Here is a 25757-nt window from a genome sequence, read left to right on the forward strand (position 1 = left end):
CCTTGTACAATGCTTGGATACGTGGATTCCATTCAAGTTTTTAAAACAAATGGCAGAAGGCACTCAGTCAAACAATCATATGATAAAAAAAATGCATTATTATTCCAATGACTTTGGTTGGAATGAATGAAGTTTTTGCGTGAAATTCCATGCGTAAACAGTAATGGGAGTGTAGCTTGGTCAAAACTTAAATGTGTAGCTCTGTAGTTGGGGTAAGGTAAGTTTGTAAGTGCAAAAGAAAAACAAAGAAAAGTAAAAGGCAAGGCAGATGGGACGTGCAGCGAGGGGGTGGTGTTTCGAGTTTTGACAGCCAAAGCATTGGGCTTTTTTGAATTGGCACTTTTGGTGTCAGTTTCCCTTTGAATTTTGAAAACTCTCTTCCTTTCATCCTTCATCTCCCGTTGTTGTTGGAGTAATTTTCTGAACATCCTCACTACACACACACACACGCCTGTCCCTAAAACTAACCTCTCTACATATCAACCACTGCGTGAAAAGGCCATACTCCCCAGAAAAACTAATATGTGATGCATTGATTAAATTATTGATTTGGTAAGCCAACAACAACCCGATGTTTTCCAATAATGTATAACTGTATCATGATAGTTTAACACACAAAGTTTCTGCTTCTAAAACTCTTCAAATATGGGACTTTATGTCTCAAAAATTGATTAGACTATTTATACAACTAATTATCTTTTCCTTTTGCTTCAGGACAACACATTGGACTATTTTAATGACTTTATCAAATCCTAAAAACTATTTAAGCATTAGATCGTTTCAATCTAAGCACTCTCAAATGTACGTTTAATTAATACAAGTAGTAACTATCAATTATTTAAAATATTTTTTAACTGTTATTGCAATTACTTTTATTTAAATATGATATTGGTTTATTCTATTTAATTGAGCCGTCACAAAATGGTAAGTTTCTTCTGGATTTAGAGACCAATTTTGGGATTGAAATTAGAAGGGCAAAGACAGTCATTTTGGTTGATGTAGAGGGAAGGGAAACGGGGAAATCCAAGTACTCTGGGGGGCAAATGAAAAGGGGGAGAGTGGGGGGGCCTCCAAACGTAAGCAATTTTGGATTTTCCACTGTTGTCTAACTCTCTCCAGGCATCTCTGATTCTCCCCCCACCAAACTGCTCCCTACACAAATTTAACACCTCAACCGATTTTTTCATATGCTTAAATATTATAAATAAAACGGAAAAAAAAAATATACATTTGAGTAATTTCTTGATTTAATTTTTATGCGTTGGAAATTTAAGTATTTAAATAAATAGAAGTCATAAAGAATTATCTATACTTAATATTATATCAAAGTAGAAAAGGGAGGGTTAATTTGAATATTTTTCTAATAAAAAAATAAAAAAGCATAATAATAATAATGCAAGTAGCAAGCTTTAAAGTTTTGGTTTAGGTTTTACATGCCTTGAACTTGAAGCAGGCTGTGGGTAAAGCAAAGTGCACTCCTTGAAATAAAAAAATAATAAACTTTAACCTCATTCTTTAATGACACGCATGAAGAGATGCGTACTCAATCCCCATCGCACCCCTTAATTTATAGCTTTTAACTGTGCGTGTGCATAACATTTGATGATTGGCTTTCGTAAAAGTGGGTACCAACCCCAAAGTAATCACCACACACGAGTGCCCCAATTTTTTCACTTTTTTTTNTTTTTTTTTTTTTTTTTTTTTTTTTTTTTTTATAAATATTATTCAATATTTTCTTACTACCGTTAAAAATAATATTTTAAAAAAGGTTGAATCAATTTATTAATGTCAACATCCTTAATCTCATTCAACTTACTTTTCTCATATCAATCTTCATTAGGAAGACTCGTGTGCTTGTATGTCTCTCTCTCTTTCCCTTTCCCTCTTTATTATTATCATTATTATTATCTTTTATCATACCTCTACTTATATTAGATGTTTGACACTCTTCCAACAAATGAATTAATGACTAATTAATCATATTTTAACTTCCTAATACGTAATTAAACAAGCATGGACATGAAGTTAATACCAAACTTACAATGAAGTTAAAATAAAATGATTAAGGTATATATTAAATAAGTCTTTTGGAAGGAGAAAAGAAAAGGAAAAAGAAAATAGAGAATCTAAAATTACATGGGTGCTAGATGAGATGTTGACTCTTGGTAATGACCAAATAAATTATGGCTCCAAAATTTGAAGTCCTACTCATGTGTCGAACTCAAGAGCTTATGTACGTGTGGTGAGACATCCTCACTTTAGAAACTGAATTGAATTTATTGCGAGAAAACTCTGCGATCATAGTAAGAAACAGAAACACAACCCCAAGACATTGGGTTTCTTTCGTCGACCTTTCAGGATCAGGCTGTGGTCCGTCCTTTGGCCACAGCAATTGAAGCAACCAATCCCACTCACACCTTCACTTCCAATGACAAGTTTTTGAAGAAACGTGGTGACCACATATCGCATTTCAATTAATAACTCGGATACCTATTGTGTATTTTGGGTGGGGGAAAAAATGGACCCAAATCCCATCTTGTAGGCTAGAAAAGGCTAGTGGAAAAAGACTTGAGAGTACAGCAAACACCAAAGCATGGGTTTTAGAGTGGACAAGTGGTTCCGCTTTAGGTTAACAATGGTGACTTTCCATGAGACTTTTGTAGCTTAAGAAAATGTTTGGTGAGCTTTGTATTTATTACACATTTTGGTCCATAACCTAAAAGCCCCTACAAATCTATTTCACTCTGCTTTCTTCTCGTAGCTACCCTAAATTTGGATCTATTCTAAAGTTATTGCTCCATGTCTCCCCCCCACTTCAGAAGTCCTTCTGCAACTTGCAATTCTGGCTTTCATTAAAACTCATCTATTAATATATTTTGTTTATAATTAAAATCAATTCATAACCAATATTAAAAAAGAAGAAAAAAAATCAACCATAGAAAGCTGTTTGTCTATTTCTTGAAAGCTTTTTTTGACTCAACACTTATTTGTTTGTTCTTGCTCTGAATCATATTAATTCAAACGATAGAAAACAAATCTCTTGTGCTCATTAGTCATTTCATTCCTATGTTAATGCTTATAAACCTATTGATAGCGATGAGTTTGTAATGAAATCATGTTCAAATTTATTGAATACTTATAAATTAATGTATTATCAAATCAAGTTTGGTTTTATTCTAATTGGTTTAAAAGGTGGCTTTTTGAATAGTTAGATGTCTTAATCCAAATTTTAAATTAATTAAACATGTTTTAGCTTTTATTCCATGCTCACATCTAAAAAAATGATGGCCAAAACAATGGATTTGTTCGTTAGATATTGAGAAGTCTTAAAATAGTTAACAATTATCCTTTTATATAAATAATTTTTTACTACAAAAAATGGCGATGATAACGATATTTAAAAAAAAAATTAAAAAAAGGGTGAATATATTTATGAACATTTATTTATTTATCTAATAAATATGAATTTTATCTATTCAACCATCATCGAATAGATGCAACACCAAACATCAATTTCATTTAAAAAGTTAATGGACATTATTAAACAATAAAAATGTAAACTATCCATTTGTGTCTAACAAATACATAATCTATATGTATGTATATTTATTTATTTATTTAATTAATTGGGTGGAACTATATTTCAATTGATTTTTTATACTTAATTAGTAAAGTATTGTTAAGAAGTAGGAAATATTTTAAAGTTACATGGTTTTCTTAGAAAAAGGGCCATTTTCAATATCCACCAACAAAATAGATATATCTTGTTGTAATTTTGTGAAAATGACATATTTCCAGCTTTGTTTATAAGACGAATTCACGTGTCAATCACATGTTTCTTGTTCTTTCTAGTTTGTGCTATTTCACTCAAATCTTATTTTTAGTGACATGTAATACCATCGATTTTTGATATACCATAATATTGATTTTTTTATGTAAATAAATTAAATCGTGTTTCAAGAAAGAAAGATGTGATCCACAAATGAAAAGAGAAAACGTCCAAACTCTCCGCCCTACAAAATTAAAATGACATTAATTATATATATAAATAAATAAAAGACAATGACAAATAATCAATAAGCTACTCTAAAAAAAAAAAAGAAAATTGTTTTATTTTATAAGTTGCATCTTAAAGGTCAGTAAAATTTAAACTTGTTAACATATTTTTTTTAAAAAAAGGAATGAATATGTAGAGATAGAGATAAGTCAATTGGAAATAAAAATATGATTTATGCACGGTTTTCAAGAAAAAAGAAAAAAAGAAAATTGCACGATGAGGGGTGGGGTGGGAAAGGAGTGAAATTACTACGGTGGACTTGGGAATTAAAAAGAAAAAATATATATATATATATATATTAAAAAGCACTCCAATTTGTATGAAAAGAAGAAACCACTCACTTAAAAAATCTGATCTGAGAGTGGGGTCCACTCCCTTCACACATACACCTCTCGCCTCTTCCAGCTCTACCTCTATAAGTACCTCAACTTCCTCTTCATTCCAAAATCTTCCCTTCTCCCACTCGCTTCAAATCCTTTCCTCGGCATAATATACCTTTTCTTCTAATTCCATTTATCGCTGCTTCATTTAGTTCTGGCCCCCAATGGTGGACGTCGACCGCAGGATGGCCGGTCTCAATCCGGCTCATATTGCTGGACTTCGACGCCTCTCCGCCCGCGCCGCAGCTGCTCCCTCTGCCGCCATCACTCCTTCTCACCCCCCTCGCGCTGGCCTTCTCTCCTTTTCTTCTTTGGCTGAGAAGGTGATGACCCATCTGCGCAAAGCCGGCGTAGAGGTGCAATCGGGGCTTTCCGTCGCCGAGTTCGCTCGAGCCGAGGCCGAGTTTGGGTTCGCTTTCCCACCGGATCTCAGAGCCGTATTGTCCGCCGGTTTGCCGGTGGGTCCTGGGTTTCCCGATTGGCGGTCTTCCGGCGCCAGGCAGCATCTTAGAGCCACGCTTGATCTTCCAATTGCGGCCATCAGTATCCAAATCGCCAAGAATACGTTCTGGTCCAAGTGTTGGGGTCCGAGGCCCTTAGACCCGGAGAAGGCCATACGGGTCGCGAGAAATGCTCTGAAGAGAGCGCCCCTTTTGATTCCCCTCTTCAATCATTGCTACATTCCCTGCAACCCCTCCCTGGCGGGGAACCCGATATTCTCAGTCGACGAGAATCGGATCTCCTTTTGCGGTTTAGATCTATCCGATTTCTTCGAGCGGGAATTCCTATTTCGGAGCTCCGAATCTGATACCCACCTTCTCAAAAGGCATAGGTCCATCAGCGAAAAATCCGCCGCCTCCTCGTCTAACTTCTTGCGACGGAGCCTAGACACCGGAGCAAGAACACCGAGGTGGGTGGAGTTCTGGAGCGACGCCGTGGTGGATCGCCGCCGGAGAAACTCATCTTCGTCGACATCTTCCTCACCGGATAGGGTGTTCGAGATGCCGAGGTCAGGGATTCCGAAATGGGTAAACGAATACATCGAAGAAATGGGATCGACTTTGAGGGAAGGAGGTTGGAGCGAAACGGACATTTCGGAGATGGTACAGGTCTCAGCGTCCGGATTCTTGGAAGGAGCGATGTTATTAGTGGACAACCAGGCGGTTCTAGACGCTCTGCTTCTGAAAACAGATCGGTTTTCGGACGTTCTCCGTAAAGCCGGATGGAGCTCGGAGGAAGTGTCGTACGCGCTGGGGTTCGAGCATCGAGCCGAAAAGGAACGAAAACCCGCAAAGAAGCTCTCCCCAGAACTGGTGGAAAGAATAGGGAAGCTGGCGGAGTCGGTTACTCGGGCATAGGACGGCCATCCCAACCCCCATCTGCCCAGATTCCTGATTGTGTTTGTTTTTTAAAATTTCAAGGTCTCGGGTTTGCATTTTTTATTCTCCCTTCCAGTCATTACTATTATTTCTTTACATATATCATATAATACACATATAAAATCATGGCATTAGGGAAAAGGAAAAACAACGAAACGGTCAAAGTTACAAACTTACATTACATAGTATCCCGTTCATGTATGTATATGAATAATGATGATAAATGAGAAAAGAAGATCTATTCTATTATATTATTTTGTGTATTTAAATCCAGCTCATATATTATACAATGGAAAATAGGAAGTTCCAGCGCACGTGTGGGAAATTAATTTTTATTTTGAATGGAAAAGAGACGTTAATGAATGGGTCCCTCTCGGCTTCTCATCTATCCAATAAGAAACACAAATAGAAGCAGAGAAAATGAAATGAAAGAAATACATAAATATATATATATATATAGGAGAAAGAAGGCGCAAGGTTGGGGGGGGAGAGGAGGGAGGGAGGGAGGGAGGGAGGGGGCGTGGGACAACAAATCATGTTATTCCATGCAACCAAAAGGGTGTCCGTCGTTTAGCGTAAGGAAATTAAAAGCAAAATCTTATCTTTTGGATTACATGTTTAGTTTTGAGCTGCCCAAATCTGGGTGTTACCGTCTGGGAAAATGAGCCAACTTTCTCTCTTCATCCTCGCTTCCTTCCATCTCCTTTCCTTTCTCTCTTTCTTTCTTTTGCCTACAATTTTCCCCAGAAAATCTCAGACATGAAAACAATAAAGCTGCCTCTTATTATACTTTTTGGCATGCGGTGGGTTCAATTTCACCCATTCATTTTATCCCCTTACCTATTATAATCTTCTTCTTCTTCTTCTTCTTCTTCTTCTACTATACTAATTCTTTTCATTTAACCTGTTATTAACTTTTGTTATATTCAATATCATCAATGTTTGTCGAAATTATTATTCAAATAAAACTAAAAAAACAAATGGAAACCTAAAGTCTCTGCTATTCTCTTTCAAAGGGTTGAAAATGTGAGCCGAGAGTTAGAAAACAAGAGAAAATTAGTCGCTGAACATTAAAATTACTCATTAATGTTGAGTGGTCCAATATGAATAATTCCTCAGAACTGGACCAATCAGTTCAATTATTGAATACTAGTAATTAAATATGACCAAATATAATGTTTCTCTAACAAACTAGAGCCATTACTATTTTTAAAATTATATTCTTTTATTTTTTTAATATCACATTCAAAAATGTAATGCACAAGATAATAGTAACTTGACGTTTAATATATCTAAGAAATTAAAATAGTTAGCATAAATAATAGTTGTAGAATGCAATGAAATTGTTCCATTTGATTGAAAAAGCAATTGGCAAATAATTAAGAGGATAGGCAGTGAGTTCATGGATTGATGTTATTATGTAAGCAATTATTCAAAATTGAGTGTGGTCGGAAGGTCGGAAGGTCGGAAGGTCGGAAGGTCGGAAGTACTCCGTCCACAACCTTCAACAGTGGCACCAACAAGTTCCGCTTTTGCGGAGCCTTTGATTTTCCCGACCACGTGGTTGGACTTACCTTTAAAATCAGATTCAAATTATCCTTTCCCCCGCCTTTGAGAATATAGCATTATTCAAATTACTATTTGGGCTGCAACCCCCACATATTACTACTATATATGCTTACACAGAGATTTGTTTAATATTTTAGGCAGGTGGGTCTAATAAATAAAAGTATTAATAATAAATAAAGTGGATGTTTTTACAAGTAGATAAGCTTGGACAGCCCATTTCAAAAGCGAATTGAAATAGTTGAGTTGGGGGGATCATTATTTTACCACCTCCACATCCTTCTTCCCTCTCATAAATACTCAACTTATTATTATTATTATTATTATTTTCTTAATTCCTTAATTAGTCTCAAAGATCCCCGGCCTTGTAAATTAATAAGGAAGTTAGTTGTATTTAATTTTGCAACGGTCGTTTCCCAATTTCCACCGCCACTACAACCACTTGATCCGACCGTTACTCATCACGTGCCACCACCGCCCCATTTCTTTCTCCTCCTCCACGTGATCTGATGGCCACTGTCTTCTTTCTTTTAAATGCAGTCAAGGACGAAGATGCCTACAATTTTCCTTTCAGACAAAAAAAAATATTATTATTTAATACCACAAATTATTTAAATTGCATTAATCATTAATTATAAATACATTAGTAACATTAAAACAAGAGAATTGCGGTGATATAAGTTTGATAAGAAAGGAGGGTAAGGGTAAGGATAATATAGGTCATTGGAGAGGACATGGTGTGGCCCAATGGGCCTGGCAATGTGGGCTCACCTGCTGTTGTGATCCAGACGAAGTTTGTCTTGTTAGATGAGGATCCAGGCAATAATGAGGGTGTGTTGGGATTTTGCTTTAAATCCTTGGTATCACACTTTAAGGTACACGAAAAGACCTTAACTTTATATCAATTTCATTAGTTTTTAATGAAATGAAATGAAGATGATCCACAACATCCATGCTTCTCCAGTTGTATAAACTAATTCATGCAATAATGAAACTATTGATAATTGGGAATTATGTTTTAAGTGGTCGTCCCTACTAGCCAGCAATGCGATTTTTCGAATTATTATGAATATTGTACGCACAAATGGCAACATTATTGGGTTTCTAATTAATATGAAAAGGTGGAATTAATTAGAGTTTAAGATGTTTACACTAGAATTGGGCCAGAGCTTTCCAAATCCAGTCTGTTGAAGGAGGATTGGATGGGGGCCCAATCTAGAGGCAAGCAAAGCAAAGCAAAGCAAAGCAAAGCAAGCTTCATTTCCTCCTTTCTTCTTCTTCTTCTTCTTCTTTTGTTTGGGTGTTCCTTAAAAGTGGGTGTAATCAAGTGTTTTTGTTGAAAGTACAAGTCGTGATTAAAGAAGTAAAAACATGGTTGGAAAAGAATGGATAATCTACAAAATTATTGAACTAAAAAGGGTAAAAGTTAAAATGAGGAAAGAGAGGCGTAATGAAGTGTGTAAGAAAAGAGCAAGAGAGGTGTCTGTGATAATCAAATAATTGAGGTTTTGTTTGTTATATAGACATTGCACATGTACCAAACCTCTCCACAACGGATGTATGTCCCATTTTATTTTATGTCTCTTTATTTCTTTGGTCTCCAAATGCATTTCATTTTCTTTATACGATGTCTCTTTGTTTCTTTCTGTCTCCAAATGCATTTCATTTTCTTTATACGAATCAATGTTCTCTACTAATATTGGATTCTAGTATCTTTTCATTTTGTTCTAAAAATTTCTTATACAAAAAATCACGCATAAGAGGCATAATAAAGTTGAGCCATTAGGTTGATAAGAACCGAGTATTTGTTTAATAGTTGGTAGTGAATGTTAAAAACGAGTATTCATGAAGTATTCACCGTATTTGCCTACTCAAAAATATTCCTGTACGTCACATAGCCAGCATTGATAGAGATTGATGATGCATATTTTGGTCCCTCATGTCAAGCATACTCCCATTACTTTGTCTTCATTTGCACATGGAAATAGCTTCTTTTATAATTTTCAAAATATGCTTCTATTTCTAATTTTGTTTTCAAGGTTCATTTTAAACTACTCCATCCTTAAATTTAAATTTAAAATCAATTGACTTGTTAAAAGCTGGTTCATCTTAAACTATTTCAAAAGTATGTTATTCAAAAAGAACTTATTCATCGAAAATTTTTAATGTAACATTTAAATATAAAAATTATATTAAAAGCAATACTAAATTATAAAATGGGTAAATCTACATTATTTGGACAAACTCAACTTGTTAAGATATATATCTTCCGTCAAAATGTTAGAAATTTGAATCTTGGGTTGGAACTATTAAAAAAATCAAAATAAGAGAGTTAATAAGAAGTCAACCAACTATCTCACTCTAACTAAGTCTGAGTATTTAATAAGAATTACATTAAATTAAAAATGTGTACTTTGTAAGTTTCGTTAAAAAAAAAAGAAAAAAAAAGAAAGAAAATCAGTGCCCTCGAGTTCTGTAAGCATATAGAGAAAAAGAAAAGAAAAAAGGAGGCCAAATTGCGAATGGCATGTGAAGGAGGCAACCAAACCCATATTGGAAGGCTGTTTTGTTATTTTAATAATTCATGTAGCAGAGCTGCCATTATTCCACAAAACAAAAAACAAATCTTTCTTTGAGGCAATTGAATCTTCCACTTTATCCCAATTTCAATGTCCCCTTGTTCTTTTCTTTTACCAACCCACCTTCTAAATTCACTTAATTCTAAATCTCTCCATTAATAACTCCAAATTTTGCTATCAAACAAACTCTTCATCCAAATCAAAGCTTATGAATTTCACCATTGATCCAACACGAAAGGAAAAAAAAAACATCTCCTTTTTCGTACAACTTCTTTTCAACATTCGCATCATCTTCAATGCGAAGTTCGCCCGTTTTCATACATTCTATAAATTTTATGTGATTCTCAATTTGGTTGTGTCCTTCCTTCGGTACCCTTTATTCCAATGCCTCTAATTCACTCCATTTTATAGTAACCGAAGGGAAGCTAGGCTCGCTGCTGTACGTCCTACCCTCGCGCCAAAAGGAAGGAAAGAGGAAAAAGTTTCCGAAACCCCCTACAAGCTACAGCTGTGTGGGACAAAAATGGACGGAAGAAAGAACAGTGTCAAAAGCAAAATTCCATCGATAGAGACGTAGGGAAAAAAAAGCAATACGCAGAGACCCTTCTTACTGTTACTGTGCTGTACTGTTCATAATGAAGGAAAGAAGTTGCAGTTCTTCCCACAACTTCAGTGCGTTTCCAAGCCCTGGACTCCCAAATCACTGGGAGATCAATGTCATGAATCAAAGGGGGTGCAGCTCCGAGCGAATACCTCAGCCAAATAACAACGCCCGGCGGAGGAATGCCTCTGTCGCCGCCTTGACGCCCTTTTACGGCAGGACACTCCCCTCCAAATGGGAGGATGCCGAGCGATGGATTAGTAGCCCTATTATGGGCAATGGCTTCAGCAGGACTTTGCAGTCTCACCTACAGAGAAGACCCAAGTCCAAGAGTGGCCCTATTGGGTCGCCTGGATTTTCTAATTACTCTAACTATTCTCCGGCTATTCCCACTACCGAAAATGGGGGTTTCGACACCTCCAAATTAGGCTCTGCCCTTTCCACTGGAGTGTTGGTGGCTGATGGTGTTTCTATCTGCTATGGCGGTAGCATCGAAAGGGGACAATCCTATCCTGAGTGTACCATGCAACGATTAGCTTCTGCACCCAGATGGTCAGATATACTGAACGAGTCGCCACTGCCAAGTTTTCAAGGTATCTCTTTCTTTTTCCTTTATCTTGTGGGTAGTCTTGAGCAATCTGTTTCATTTTAGTTGAATTGAAGTTTATTGTCTTTAGTATTAAATGATGCGCAGGTTTGGTTGCTTGTACCAAGTGTTAATATCAAGTAAAAACAGTTTCTATATGACAGTGATTGAGTGGGAAATCAAGTATCTCTTGCTTTCTTATCCGTTTAGATCACGATAATGTTAGATTGTTATGTTGGGATTAGGTTGTCTCTTCATGTTCATTCTTAATGATTTGAATGTTGGAGATCCATTTTGTTGAGATATTGAAGATAGTTTGATTCAACATAGTTTTAAGTTGGGGATTGTTGGTTCTTAAGATGTTTTTTTTCTTATGGCATTTGGATCATATCCACAGATGAAAAAGATGGTGGTTCCCATGAGGCTATGGATTGGGGCGTTGTTTCGCAACGAAACGTGGCAACCCAAATGAGCCCCCTGGACTTCACACCTTCATCTCCTCTCGGGAATGTTTCGCTTTCCTCTTCATCTCCTTCAACACACCAATCTATGGTCGGAAAGGAGAGTGATCATTGTTCTAAACAAGAAGTGAGAGATGTTGAGGTAGACAAAAGAGCCACAGTGATACAGAGATCCAAAGGGCGTAAGCTCAGACTGACCAAGGAAGAGTTTCCACACCTAGAAAACTTGAATGAAAATGCTGAGGAAACTGGAGCTTCAACTTTGGATATTGCAGAGGCAGCTATTCAGGTTTCCAAGTAAGTGTCCCTTATCATCATTTGAGAAAATCTTGTGTTTTACTCTTGTTCTTATTTGAATGAAAATTTATTTTTGAAGTTCTAATTTCATTGAACTGATCTTGTTTCCAATGATACAAAACGTAACGTTTAGGTTGCAGAGAGAAGAAGCCAAGATAACAGCATGGGAGAATTTGCAGAAAGCAAAAGCTGAAGCTGCGATACGCAAACTTGAGGTAGGGCCACTTTTAGCACCAAAATCTGCTATTTTCACTCTGTTTCATTGGAAAAAACTTGAAGAGAAAACATGAAGAAGTCTTAGAATATTATAAGAAGTTGGTCCTGGTTAAATTAGAATGGGACTGTAGTAGAACCAGAAGTAGCTATGTGGCTCGCTGATGATGAACCTTGTTGATTCAGATGAAACTTGAAAGAGCAAGATCATCATCAATGGATAAGATATTGAAAAAGCTGAGGAAAGCACAGATGAAAGCACACAAGATGAGGAACTCGTCTGGGGGTGATCGGAACCAGAGAGTTTGCAACACTAACAACTTTCTCCCATTCCACAAGCAGGTGTGGATTGGTTCGCTCAAGCGTTGGTTCATCTGCCATGCTTCCTGATTTCTCAAGGTAGCATCTGGTAGTTTTATCGTCTTAGAAATTTACAGTAGCAGCGTAGCTTGATTGGTTCTGTGTCATCGTAGATGTTGCAAGCAATGTACAATTGTTGTAAAATAAGAAACTGTAGCTGGCTTTTGGGTTTGGGGCAGGTGCTAAAATTGATGTACTCCATGTTTTGAACTGCCATTCAAATCACATGGCAATTTTTTTCCTTTTAAAAGAAAAGTCTTCACTCAATTTTAACATCATACTCGCTGTTAAGACTACCTGTTGAACCCAAGCGAGTTGAATTAACATAATCTTGAGGACAATGAGCAGGAATTCCAGGCAATAACAAACCAAGCAACCTCACGATTCTAAAACACATTCTTTCCTCGTACTCCTTTCCCCTTCGCCACCCAATTGTGAAGCTTCTTCCTATCTCGAAACATGCATGGATTCTCATCAGTACCGCTCCCACGATTGAGAAATAGTTCTTGAATGGCTCTTCTTCCAGAATCTGAAAGCGCAAAAACAAAGTATATTGTTCAAGTTGTTAGAAAGGGTTTGTTTCATTCCAAAATGTTAGCTTCATTTACCTGCGCAACATAGTTCCAGTTGAAATAAATGCAAGGACCGAAGTGTTTGTACATCAAAGTGTTGTTGTCAAGGGGCAGCCGAGGGACCATGTCGAAACCATAAACGAATCTGTAGTAACGAATCTTGTACTGCGACAGTGATTTCACCATGAATTCTCCGAATTTGCTGTCTCCAACTCGAGGTTGTCCAAATGTATAAACTCCCTCTAATCTTTCCAGCAGCAACTTCTCTTCATGGAACGCCAAAATAGAAGGGAATAGAATGGCCAAAGCGCCGCCCAGGCTGTGCCCTGTCACTACAAACCTTGTTCTCTCATCTTCTTTGAGAAGTTCTCTTAGCCTTTCTCTTAGGGTGTAGTAAGCCAAAGGCCTTCTTTTATCTTCTCTGTCTATTTCCTTGGGCCACCCATGGGTCTTCTGCAACCCAAGTGCTTTCATGAATCCACCATGGATTTTTCCTATGCCTTCGATCTCGTACCAAGAGATGTCGAAGTCGGAGCTCCAGTCATCGGCATTGAAGGGCTCTGTGCCTCTGAAAGACACAATTATAGTGTCGTGATCAACCCTTTTATCCCGCATCATGAATGCTTGTGTTGAGCATTTTTCTTGATAATCTAGTAAATACAATTAAGAACACCATTATCAATTATATATCAGTTGCCGTTGCCCACAAACAGAACAATTATATATTTGAGAAGCAAAGCAGAAAAGGAGTAATTCTCTTCTTACTGTTCCAAAAGTTGAAAAATCCCAAGAACTCCATCTACATTTAAAGAAGAAAAATTATCAGTTAGAGTGCAAAACATTTGACTAAAAATTTGTTTCAAAGTTTCGACTTTGTGATTGATAATCTAATTGTTTCAACTAGCTCTTACAAATTTATTCTAAAATTTAAATAATTGGTAAGTGATGGAGTGCACCTTCCAGACATCGTTGACTGTTTGTAGAACATGTGCTTCATTCTCATAGACGACTTTAGAAGCCATCATGCAGAGAGCTCCAAAGTAGTTGACATCGCCAGGCTTTATGCTTTGGTCCAACGTTACTCTGCTATCCAAATGACCAATCAACGACAGGTACTCTGCTGATGAGCTGTCCGGTATTTTCAACTTCACTGCATAAAGCAAAGAAAAAAAAAAGTTGGGTTTGTATGAAAACAGGGATTTGAGATGGAAAACAAAACCTGAGGGGGAATTACATCGCAAGATATTGAGGAGGATGCCTCTAAAGCCGTGGTTGGCAGACAAAACGTTGAGGGAGGACTCCAGGTAGAAGCCGAACAAGGCGAGTGGGTTGGCAAGAAATCCGAGGAGCTTGAGGACGACAATAGATAGAAAGATGAAGAATCTATGCCAGAAATTGTATTCTCTGGCGCGACTCGAATCTAAAAATCTCCTTTTCTTGAGGTTACTTGAAAACAGGAGGCGCCACAGGTCCAAGAATTTCACCTCTTCCGGCTTCAGAAGCATATAGCTGTCGGAGAAGCCGTTGTTACAGTTATAAGCACGACGGGCAGCCATGGGTGGCGATCAAGATCTCGGACAACTCCCTGGATCTTCCAACGTTTATCTGGGTTCATGTTACATTACTGTCGTCCACTATAAAAAGAAAGAAAGAACATGCCACGTGCCATCTTATCGTTGTCCACCATAAAAAAAAAGAACATCTCGTGTAAAATGCTCCATTATAAATAATGTTCTACTTTTAATTATAATTATATGTCAATTCTAGTCACGTTCAATATTTTAATTCTTAAAAATTGTACCAACTAATTTATATAAACCCTTTTTAGCATCACAGCAATTTTGGGCCGTCCACCTTTCATTTTCCGAACTTAAAAGTTCCCTTTCTCATAACAATAACAGATGGCCCAACACAGAAACTCAACCCATCAATCCCCCAAAGTGGATTGGATTCATCTGGAGAAGAGCCCAAATTCGCATTTGGGTCATTTACTTTAAGACTCCTACACTACTAATTTTGGCATGTTCTTTTTCTATGAATCTTTACTGGAATTTCCGGAGTTTTCCCTTGCAATTAGAATCCCATTTCCTCTCTGGGGATTGGTTCACAGGATTAGCCCGTTCGGATGTGTGTCAGCAGTAAACGTAATAGATTAAGGTCAGCATTGACGTCATGTTAATATGGTGGAAAAGATGTCGTCTTAAATATATATATATATATATACCATAGTAAATTAAATCAAAATAAAAGTCAATTATATAATTGTACGAACACTAGGACTTGACATTTTTTGTGGTTTTGTTTTGGTGAACTACAAATAAATTACCTAAATTGATTGGGAATTGAAAAGAAAAATACATCAATGAAATCCCCCGTCGCTCTCACTTATTCCTCCAAATCACCTTGGCTCCACTCAAAATATCAATAATCCCAAATAAATATAGCCCATTCATTCTTTTTCCTCCTCCAAAAGTGGGGAAAAAAAAAAGAAAAGAATATAGTTAATGAATTTCAACGTTTAATTATTATGAATAAGAACCCAAAAGTTGTCTGAATCCAGTAACTCTTTCAATTTTTTCTTTTCACTAATAATGACGCTCTTGAGGCTGTGCATTTAATCTTTATGTAATAAATTTAATAAACTTTATTTGCAATCTAAAAAGAAATTAGAGACCGCGAAGGAAATCTGGAAGGCGCGGAAGAGCGACGTGGACGGCGAGAATGGATGGAGTCAAAATCAAACACGGCTGGCTGAGGGCGGTAGGACCCAGGCACAGCCACGGTGGCACAGTCGCAGTGCGGCCCACCCACAGAAGGAAACTTGTTCGAAACGGAGTCGACTCTTGTGGGGCACATTATTTGGGTTAGGAGATGTGAATGTGGACCGTCGGCTCGCGAGTCAATTAGGTTAATCAGAAAATTGATTGGTGCCGCCTGTTCAGTCACGCACCGGCGGCTCTGGAAATAGGTTCTTTGCATCTGATCTATGAATCCATGTGGGTCTCCCGGACCCGACAAATCCGTCCATCGCCGAACATGATTTTTTATTTATTTTTTTTTTTTTTTAACAGAAAAGCAATTCTTACCCGCAGATCTACTAATTTTATCTAATTTTAGTTTAGTCTTGGTTAAGGTTTGTAATTTCTATTTCAAACTCAAGCAGGTACGGTATATATATATATATATATATATATATATTTACCTTTTAATATGCTTTCGTCTAAAAAATTATTTAAATGCATTTATTGCTGGGAGATGAATTAAATATTATAGCGTGTATTATGTGTGAATGTGATGTGTTTTTTGGGCACGAGTTAATTGCTTGCAGCATCAAAACAAAACAATTACATACCCATCTAAACAGATTCAGCAACTGCTGCCATTTGTATAACGTGTAAAATGTCAACCATTTAAAATTCCTACCATAAAATAAGCACAAACACAATTATCCTCTTTTATTTATTTATTTTTTTGTTCTTTTATGTGAAGTGATGTGTAACAAAATACAATATAAAAACGGACCTTTTACTCTTCTTCCACTCAATACACACATATTAGTTCTATAGTACACATCAAAATTAATTTTGAGTTCATAAATTAAACCCCTAACTCGAGGGTGATGGCTAGTAACATATGTTTTTCTTCCCCTTTTTAATTTCCCCTTCCCCTCCAATTTTTAATATTTCTATACCTATATTTTAATTATTACGAATTTCTAGTACGTATAATTTATAAGAGATTAGGCATTCACTAAAATCATTTAGAATTTAATAACAAAATAGATTCCTCAATAATAGATAGACTATTATAGATGTAGACATATAACCAAACTACTAACACATATATATTGTTGGTTATACATAGATGTCGTGAGAGATATTTCCATATAAAAAAAATCAAATCCAACGAGTAGGTGGCGAAACGAGTTTCAAATCGACATATTCACTGCATAATTGTGTTTGTGATTTTGTTGTTCGTAACTTTTGGTGTGAACGAGAAGAATGTGAATGGTGATGGGGAAGATAAAGAGGAAGAAAAGGAAAAGGGCAGAGACATTAGGAATAAGAGAAGTGAGGTGAAGAAAAGAAATAGAATTGCGTGGAGAAGAGTAAATGTTGGGTGAGGCATTTTGTCAAACAGGTTGTGTGTTAGAGTTGGAAGAGAGGGGGTGTGTGTGCGTGTGTTTGTGAGTCGTTATTAAAGTAGAAGAGAGCGAAGGTGTGAATGCGTGTCCATATCGTTATGATGTGAATCATGTGGTTGTGTTATTTATTCACCAATCTTCCGCCGACAAAATTTAACTTACTCTTCGCCCTCATCATTCAAAATGGTTCGGCCTTGGGGTCCTTCGTGGGCCGCTACCACAACGCATGTGACATTGTAACAAATGAATACAACATTTGAAAAAGTTGACCTCTTAATATTTAAACCTAGTTGGTTTAGGTTATATGTAAGAGAATGGCATAACGTATAAATGATTTATTACGCCCTTATGGAAATTAGTTCTATTTCCAATACTCGTAATATATTTATATTTAGTTATTGCTGTAAATGCCAATAACAAATGCTTAAGTGACACGTCAGTTTAAAAATATAGTAATGAGGGAGTTGGTGCATCCAAATCACCATATTCTAAACATTTTAAATTTCTACTTAATTCATGAATTTTGTATCTTAGATTCTGAATTAATAAAATAATAATATTAAATGTGAGAAATAAAAAGTTATGATAATATTAAACGTGGAAAGCGCCTGGGATGCAATTATGTTTCTTTTAGAATACTCAAAACTCAATCAATACGGCTTTTTGATTGGAGTCCTTCCTTTTTTCACTTTCTTTCTAAGCTATTGGCATTTATATGTATGTCAAACTTCACCTTCATTTCCTTATTTCTCTTTATTTTATTTCAAAGTATTCCATAAATAAAATCAATTGCTAACCAATTCTTACTCGCATCAATTTTTTATTTTTTTTAATGCAAAGTATAAAAATGGGCGGTGTTGCAAAATTCTTTTATTTATATGAAGGGAAAGATTTTGCAATTATTTGAATGAGCGTCACTTTTTGGTTAATGATTTTATTTTTTTTAAACTATTATTATTATTATTTTAGATCATTGCTTCCACTACATCGTGAAGGATCTTTACTTATGTTCACATTTTATATTAAGAATTTGTGGGTTTGTATTTGTTCTTATAATTGAGAATTTGAGATTAGTATAAAAAAGATGCCTTTTGTTTTATTTTACTTTATTTTTCTTTATCTAAAAACTTTATCTTTAATACTTCTTTAGTAAGCTTTTTTTTCTTTAGATGACTGTTTAGTAGCTCATTTTGATTCTTTGCTTCACTCCCTCAAATTAATAGTCAAATTAATAGTCAAATTAATAGTCAAATTAATAGTGAGAGATCAGTCTTATTTATTTATTTATTTGACAGAGAGAAATTAATTATTTTGTGGAGAAATATTTAATTTATATATTAAAAAAAAAAAAAAAAGTGGGATGCAGTTAATAAATGAAAGGGGAAAGAAAATAAACGTGACCTAAAAAAGGAAAAGTTTAGGTATTTATAAAGTACGATTAATTATTGGTGAAACATTATAGAGAAGCAATTATAGATAAAGTCTAAATTAAATAATATTAATTGGAAGAAAGAAAAAAGGGTAACCCCAGACCCAGAGGGTTAGCTTAGGACAAAGTGATACCCATAAATGAATTATAAATGTAATGCAGCGGAGAAATTCGGTGGCAGTTTAGTCATTTAAAGAAAAAGAATTAATAAATAAAAATAAATACAGAAATACAAAAGGTGCTCTGGCATTTAAAATCCGCGTGGGGTTCAGTAAAAATGTTGGAGGGACCACCATATGAACCACGTTTCCCAAATAACTCTCTCTCTCTCTCTCTCTCTCTCTGATGGGAAAGATGGGAAAGATGTGAAAGAGCAAAAACAAAACTGTTTTCTCTCCGCATTCACTAAATATCACGTGCTCTAATTTTTCTCCTATAAAAGAGCGTCCTCAATAAGAGTTGAATCAAACTGTTCTTGCAAATTACGATTTTTCTCCCTTTCCATTCAACCCAGAGTCGCCACCGATTCAGGCGTCCAAATTCCATTCAATTCATTCCACCTGCCCATGGACTGGATTCGAGGACATGAGATTGGGTGTGGGAGTTTTGCGACCATCAATTTAGCCATGCCTTCTAACACTTCTACTGCTCAGTTTCCTCCATTAATGGCCGTTAAATCATCTCCAGCTGTCTCCTCTGCCTCGCTAAAGAACGAGAAGCGGGTTTTGGATCTTTTGGGTGATTGCCCTCAAATTATACGGTGTTTTGGTGAGAGCTGCAGCGTTGAGAGAGGCGACGAGTTATATAATTTGTTTCTTGAGTATGCTAGTGGGGGTAGTTTGGCCGACAGAATACAGAGCCACGGTGGTTGGTTGCCGGAATTTGAGGTTCGGCGGTTGACTAGGACGATTCTCGAAGGGCTTCGGTATATTCACGAGAAAGGATTTGTTCACTGCGATGTGAAGCCTCGGAATATTCTAGTGTTTGGTGACGGCGATGCTAAAATTGCTGATTTTGGATTGTCGAAGAAGGCGGGGAAAAACAGAGCAGAAACAGGGGAAGAGGGGAAATTTCAATTGAGAGGCTCTCCCCTGTACATGTCGCCGGAATCGGTGAACGATAACGAGTACGAGTCGCCGTGTGACATTTGGGCTGTCGGATGCGCGGTGGTGGAGATGTTGACCGGAAAACCCGCTTGGAATTTCCCAATGGAATCCAACATCTATTCTCTGTTACTTAAAATTGGGATCGGAGAGGAATTGCCGAAAATCCCCAAATATATTTCCGAGGAAGGGAAAGATTTTCTGGGTAAATGCCTGGTGAAGGATCCCGCAAAGAGATGGACGGCTGAGATGCTTCTGAACCATCCATTTCTAGCAGACTCCGGCAGCAGCTCTGTTCCATTGACGCCCAAGGATGAACCATCAACGTCGCCGAGATGCCCTTTCGATTTCGAAGATTGGGCATCAATTCACTCGCAAGAGGTGGATCAGAAATTCGAGGAAGAATCAAATTGTTGGTTGGATTCGTCGTGTCCGTGGTCGTGTTCACCGACGGAGCGGCTGCTTCAGCTAGTGGACAACGGGCCAGTTGACTGGGTCATCACTGACAGTTGGGTCACCGTCAGATGATTTCCAATCACGGTTGGATTCGGGAGTGGACGCAAAAGACGGAGGGATATTTTGGGGTTGAAGAATTTAATTTTGGAAGATCTTCAATCAAAATGAACGATCCACAATTCATTTGATTCGTTGATTAGTTTTGATTTTATGTTAGTTGTAAATTTGGTGATGATTGATGGGTGGACACACGGTTGAGTTGATGGATGGATACACAAACTAAATGTGGGTGGTCCAACTCCAGTGTACATAAAAAAAAAAAAAAAAAAAAAAGAAGTAGGGTAGACTCACAAAAACATACGAAACCGTTACTAGACAAATTAAAAATGAATCAAATTGAGTATTTTAATATTATAGGAAGCAAATTGAAATAAAATGAAAGTAGAGACTAAAAAAATAAAAATTCATGTTGAAAGTTTGAAGTTAAATTATAGTCAACTTAAAAAATCAATGTTTTGATGTTGTTAGGCTTTCCGGAGAAAAAAAAAAAAAAATTGGTTTACATAAACACAAGTCGCGCGCTGAATAAAATTTTCGAAGTAATCTGCACTTTGTGTTTGAATTGATCAGGAAGGGGTTAAAGAAAAGTCCTAACGTTGACTACAGATAACTTATAAAACGAAACTGGTAAGGTGTGAAAAAGGAACAAATTGGGGGTTGGAGAAGCAACTGTGCAATAAAAAAAACATAAGAACAAGGATCATGGGACTAATCTAAATACAACCAAACCAGGAAGCTTCATTTTGCTGAAGATTTCAATTCAAAGAGGGTGGATCATTTCATTCAACATTCAAAGTAAGCCTTATGAGACCATGGGGACCCAAACATATATAATACCCATAAAAAAAAAAAATACCAATTGGCTTCATACTTTCAAATTGAATTGTGCTAATCTATAACCAAGAAATTTGACTATGAGATCTACTTAAGACATAAATTCTAATTAACATAACCATATATATGTAACCTCATATGTAGCACCTGATAAGCAAGTGAAATAAGCTCTTGCACATGAAGGACTAGCCAATCACCAGAGCTAGGTTCATTAGGCAATTGATTCATTGCTAAATAAAGATCAAAATGAGCTGCATTCTTTCCAACTGCGCCAGGTAGATGACTGAGACACCTGTAAAACAACAGAATTTTGGTTTTAATTCGATAAAAAGAAAATTAACAATTTGTAGTAACCAATAATTACAGTTTTATCATGGATCACTGACTGAAGAAATGCCCAGTGGCAAGTGATGTAATTATTCACCTTTTTTTAAAAAGAACCTGAGATGTATTAATCACAAAAAGCACAACCTAGGGGCAGAGGGGCGAGGAGCCTCCCTCCCAAACTAAACCTATAATGACACAGACTCCAAAATTTGGAGGATCTGAGCTAGGCTATAATACCCAAAAAAAAAAAAAAAAAAAATCATATCATAAAATATAAAACTGTGAATGTGAACAACAATCATATATGAATATAAGTAAAATATTCTTTTATTTTTAACCTGATGACCGGTAGGAGCACTTATTCCTGAGGGAGATGGGCTTGTTCATGTTGGCAGGGTCCATGACCACGGTGCAATCCACGCTCTTGTAGAATTTGGGCTTCACTAACTTGCCCAACACATGCGCTGTGGACCGGACCGTGAATTGAAGGTTCAGGGGAACCGGTTCGATCGGCTTTCCATTCACGCTGCTCAGGCTGGCTCCACCTCCGTACAACGGAATGCCGCTTCCTTTCATGGTTACCGCTATGGCTCGTTGGCTCTTTCTCCCTTGGTGGAACTTTTGAATCTGCATTTCCAACGCTTCCCATTTCATCAATATATATATATTCTATTCTTTTCTTTTCTTTTCACTCAATAATAATCCATCCTCCACTTCACCATCTTTTGATGTTTAACAAATATCTTATACCAATGCTTATTAAACACGTCTCCTCCCTTTTTCTACGCCTCATTTAATAAACAAACAATTTGTTTTAAGTAAACATTAGAACTGAGTTGAAAATATAAATTTTCGAAATAACATTGGGTAATTATTTTTAACAACAATCTTTAAACATAATGGGGAAAACTTAAAAGTAAACAGAATAAAAAATAACAATAAAAAACTATCAAATGGTGTTAATTATATTGGAATAAAATAGAAAGCAAGAAGCCAGAATTTAATGTCTGTATGCATAAGTAGATCTAGTGAATCCAAAGCATATATCGAAATTGTATTTTAAAAACAAGGCAATGTCCCCTTGTCTGATTCATCAACTAAAGAGACAAAGAAATGTATTGAATGAAATGGTTCACAAGCCTGCGCGGTGCAAATTAATGAAAGAGTTTTAGGGTAGGGATTACATACGGTTCCAGAGGCAAGTGTGAGCTGGGAATAGGAAAGCTGAAGTGGAGTGGAAGTGACATGAACGCCGAAGAACGTGGCCGTATTTCGAAATACGAACTTCACCGTCGCGTTCATCGTCGCCAGATCAGTCGCCACTCCTGAAAAATCTGCCCCCGCTTGGATCACGAACTTGTCAAACAAAATGCTCTGCCAACAGAAAACAGAAAACAGAAAACAGAAAACAGAAAACCATATCCACTCATTAACCCATTTCCTTCCGTAAATCCCAAGATTAACCTTGTAAATAAAAATCCACTTACTTTCATGAGAATGGTAGGTTTCTGAGGCCGGCNTCACCATCTTTTGATGTTTAACAAATATCTTATACCAATGCTTATTAAACACGTCTCCTCCCTTTTTCTACGCCTCATTTAATAAACAAACAATTTGTTTTAAGTAAACATTAGAACTGAGTTGAAAATATAAATTTTCGAAATAACATTGGGTAATTATTTTTAACAACAATCTTTAAACATAATGGGGAAAACTTAAAAGTAAACAGAATAAAAAATAACAATAAAAAACTATCAAATGGTGTTAATTATATTGGAATAAAATAGAAAGCAAGAAGCCAGAATTTAATGTCTGTATGCATAAGTAGATCTAGTGAATCCAAAGCATATATCGAAATTGTATTTTAAAAACAAGGCAATGTCCCCTTGTCTGATTCATCAACTAAAGAGACAAAGAAATGTATTGAATGAAATGGTTCACAAGCCTGCGCGGTGCAAATTAATGAAAGAGTTTTAGGGTAGGGATTACATACGGTTCCAGAGGCAAGTGTGAGCTGGGAATAGGAAAGCTGAAGTGGAGTGGAAGTGACATGAACGCCGAAGAACGTGGCCGTATTTCGAAATACGAACTTCACCGTCGCGTTCATCGTCGCCAGATCAGTCGCCACTCCTGAAAAATCTGCCCCCGCTTGGATCACGAACTTGTCAAACAAAATGCTCTGCCAACAGAAAACAGAAAACAGAAAACAGAAAACAGAAAACCATATCCACTCATTAACCCATTTCCTTCCGTAAATCCCAAGATTAACCTTGTAAATAAAAATCCACTTACTTTCATGAGAATGGTAGGTTTCTGAGGCCGGCTGGCACCCCACAAAATCAGCGAAAACAGAGAGAAAAGAACCACAAAACTAATAACAAATGCAAGGAAGTAGCATCGGCGGCTAAACCCCTCGGAGCTACCGTCGTCCTCGAGGAGGCGTTCTTCTTCAATGGCATCGAAGCGCTGCCAAGGCTTGGGAATCTTGTGATTGGCGGCCTTGCGAGATCCGGGCTTGACGGAGGCGGAATATCGGGTGGAGGAGGAGTCACGTGAGTGAGGGCCCAACGAAGAGTTGGAATGCGAATGAGGGGGGGACCCCATTGGGCTAAGAACTGGGCTCGAGTGGAACGAATTCGTCGTCTTTTCCCCATCGTGCGAATCCCGTGACGGACTCTGGACATAGTACACCGGGCGCCGCGAGCTGGGCGACGAGTGCGTGAGGCTGCTAACCTCGGAGTCGGTCTTGGCCAGCACCACCGACATTATGGGAGAGGGTGGAGTAAGAGATGAATGAGAAAGTGAGAGAGGAATCTGTCTTTTTATTATTATGGGAGTGAGTGAAGTGAAGAATAGATGGAAGGAAGGAAGGAAGGAAGGAAGGAAGGAAGGCCAAATATTTATACCACGAATCTTGGAGAAGCGTAGGTGTTGGGAAAGCACGTTGGAGTGTGAATTTGTTTACAATGTCCAAAGTATTTTGTTGGAAACGAAGGGCTCTAATTAAAGAAAGGGAAGGGAAGGGGCAAATTTTGCAGCACAGATCTGGCGATTAGAGACAAGTGCAAGATTTTGTGAGATTTATGGGGTTTGCTTCAGGTGGGCCTTCCGCTAACCAATCGTCCTTTCTATGAGGTACGTTTATTATTTATTATGAATATGACCGATTGATTATGATGGGGGGTTTTGTAATGCATATCCAACCAACCTTATTTGTATGCACCTAGTTTCAACTCAAGTATTGTCTCTCTCTCTTTATTCCATTAACTATTTTAGATTCCTATATTCATAAAAAAATTTGAGCTCACTCACCCTAGATTTACATTAAATATGAGATTGCTATACTCATAAATCATACTTTCAACATATTCATATATCAAATGTGCCCCTCAAACTTGACAACCGAGTAAAAATCCTCCATAATAAGTAAAAAATATCACACCGACCTAAAATTACATATGTAGATTTTAATATTTATTGCATTTTTCCTTATTATTATTATTATTATTATTTTCTTTTTGCAGAAAACAGGCAGATCGCATCTAGATCTCTAGTCTCAGGGTCTGGACCTATCGAGCTTGGGCTGCCATTCTTTGAAGTGGGCCAGCCCAATAATGGCTTGGAAAAAAAAAATCAGTTCATTTTTGGGAAATTAATCTTTTTTTTTTCTTTAAAATTCTGACTTAGTTTGGTGTCTAATTTTTGTTCTATTTTACGTGTAAAATAAAATTTTAATAATTGTGTTTATCACTTTCTTAATTTTTTTTTTTTTTTTAATCTCTGTCACAATTCCATTTATTTTATTTTAGTCAACCCACATTTATAAACGTATGAATATAGGTTTTGATGTTAATGGCTCAATTAATAAAACTTTTCTGTTAAAATAATAACAAATAAAACTGTCATGCGGCAATGTACAAAGTTAACATTTTAATTAAAAAAATATTAGTGTGTAGGTATACAATAAAATTTTATTAAATCTAAAGGGCTTTTGTCACGAAAATAGGATACAAATACAAGTTTTACTTGATCAATAGATACAAAATTTCACCTTGAATCAAGTTGATGTAAGTTGAGCACATGTGAGCATGTACTTCGCACATGCCATGATCTAACGAATGTCTAGAAGTTTTCGATATAATATTTTCCTAAACCATTTTGGAGAAGGGAAATGAAGCTATTAGGCCAACCTTCGTGTAAATAGTACAAATGTACACAGTCCATCGATTCATTTGATTCATTTGCCTGTTTTACCCTATATTCAATTTAAGTGATTTTTCTAATTGATAAAAGTCAATTATTGGTATGTCATTCTTTTGAAAATCAAGAAAACCAACTATTTAATAGGAAAAA

General features: G+C 36.6%; 5 protein-coding genes across 5 annotated transcripts; 3 read left to right on the forward strand and 2 right to left on the reverse strand.

Annotated features, from left to right (window-relative positions):
• Positions 1-4504: 4504 nt before the first annotated feature.
• Positions 4505-6065, forward strand: LOC111782143. The gene has a single exon (XM_023662945.1). It carries the CDS (start codon positions 4602-4604, stop codon positions 5793-5795), a length of 1194 nt encoding a protein of 397 aa, XP_023518713.1. The 5' UTR covers positions 4505-4601; the 3' UTR covers positions 5796-6065.
• Positions 6066-10252: 4187 nt separating this feature from the next.
• Positions 10253-12757, forward strand: LOC111782305. The gene is made up of 4 exons (XM_023663164.1): positions 10253-11155; positions 11546-11906; positions 12040-12121; positions 12306-12757. The coding sequence occupies exons 1-4, from the start codon at positions 10597-10599 to the stop codon at positions 12507-12509; spliced, it is 1206 nt and encodes a 401-aa protein (XP_023518932.1). The 5' UTR covers positions 10253-10596; the 3' UTR covers positions 12510-12757.
• Positions 12683-14721, reverse strand: LOC111782304. The gene is made up of 5 exons (XM_023663163.1): positions 14286-14721; positions 14008-14201; positions 13817-13850; positions 13088-13701; positions 12683-13008 (listed from the first exon to the last, which is right to left on the reverse strand). Exons 1-5 carry the CDS (start codon positions 14605-14607, stop codon positions 12739-12741), a joined length of 1434 nt encoding a protein of 477 aa, XP_023518931.1. The 5' UTR covers positions 14608-14721; the 3' UTR covers positions 12683-12738.
• A 4342-nt stretch (positions 14722-19063) lies between these two features.
• On the forward strand, positions 19064-20450 carry LOC111781364 (mitogen-activated protein kinase kinase kinase 17-like). Its single transcript, XM_023661915.1, has one exon. It carries the CDS (start codon positions 19191-19193, stop codon positions 20253-20255), a length of 1065 nt encoding a protein of 354 aa, XP_023517683.1. The 5' UTR covers positions 19064-19190; the 3' UTR covers positions 20256-20450.
• A 1189-nt stretch (positions 20451-21639) lies between these two features.
• LOC111781365 lies at positions 21640-24185 on the reverse strand. The gene is made up of 3 exons (XM_023661916.1): positions 23697-24185; positions 23398-23583; positions 21640-22031 (listed from the first exon to the last, which is right to left on the reverse strand). The coding sequence occupies exons 1-3, from the start codon at positions 24168-24170 to the stop codon at positions 21738-21740; spliced, it is 954 nt and encodes a 317-aa protein (XP_023517684.1). The 5' UTR covers positions 24171-24185; the 3' UTR covers positions 21640-21737.
• Between the last annotated feature and the right edge of the window lie 1572 nt (positions 24186-25757).

The sequence above is a fragment of the Cucurbita pepo genome, chromosome LG19 (genome assembly GCF_002806865.2).
Source record: "Cucurbita pepo subsp. pepo cultivar mu-cu-16 chromosome LG19, ASM280686v2, whole genome shotgun sequence".
Taxonomy (NCBI): domain Eukaryota; kingdom Viridiplantae; phylum Streptophyta; class Magnoliopsida; order Cucurbitales; family Cucurbitaceae; genus Cucurbita; species Cucurbita pepo.

Coding starts and splice junctions, on each gene's coding strand:
- LOC111782143 (XM_023662945.1), top strand. CDS start 4,602: ATGGTGGACGTCGACCGCAGGATGGCCGGTCTCAATCCGGCTCATATT.
- LOC111782305 (XM_023663164.1), top strand. CDS start 10,597: ATGAAGGAAAGAAGTTGCAGTTCTTCCCACAACTTCAGTGCGTTTCCA. Junction 11,156..11,545: donor GCCACTGCCAAGTTTTCAAG/GTATCTCTTTCT, acceptor TCATATCCACAG/ATGAAAAAGATGGTGGTTCC. Junction 12,122..12,305: donor CTGCGATACGCAAACTTGAG/GTAGGGCCACTT, acceptor TTGTTGATTCAG/ATGAAACTTGAAAGAGCAAG.
- LOC111782304 (XM_023663163.1), bottom strand. CDS start 14,607: ATGGCTGCCCGTCGTGCTTATAACTGTAACAACGGCTTCTCCGACAGC. Junction 14,202..14,285: donor CCTCCTCAATATCTTGCGAT/GTAATTCCCCCT, acceptor TGCTTTATGCAG/TGAAGTTGAAAATACCGGAC. Junction 13,851..14,007: donor CAGTCAACGATGTCTGGAAG/GTGCACTCCATC, acceptor CTTTAAATGTAG/ATGGAGTTCTTGGGATTTTT.
- LOC111781364 (XM_023661915.1), top strand. CDS start 19,191: ATGGACTGGATTCGAGGACATGAGATTGGGTGTGGGAGTTTTGCGACC.
- LOC111781365 (XM_023661916.1), bottom strand. CDS start 24,170: ATGTCGGTGGTGCTGGCCAAGACCGACTCCGAGGTTAGCAGCCTCACG. Junction 23,584..23,696: donor AACCTACCATTCTCATGAAA/GTAAGTGGATTT, acceptor TTCTGTTGGCAG/AGCATTTTGTTTGACAAGTT. Junction 22,032..23,397: donor TCACACTTGCCTCTGGAACC/GTATGTAATCCC, acceptor TTGGAAATGCAG/ATTCAAAAGTTCCACCAAGG.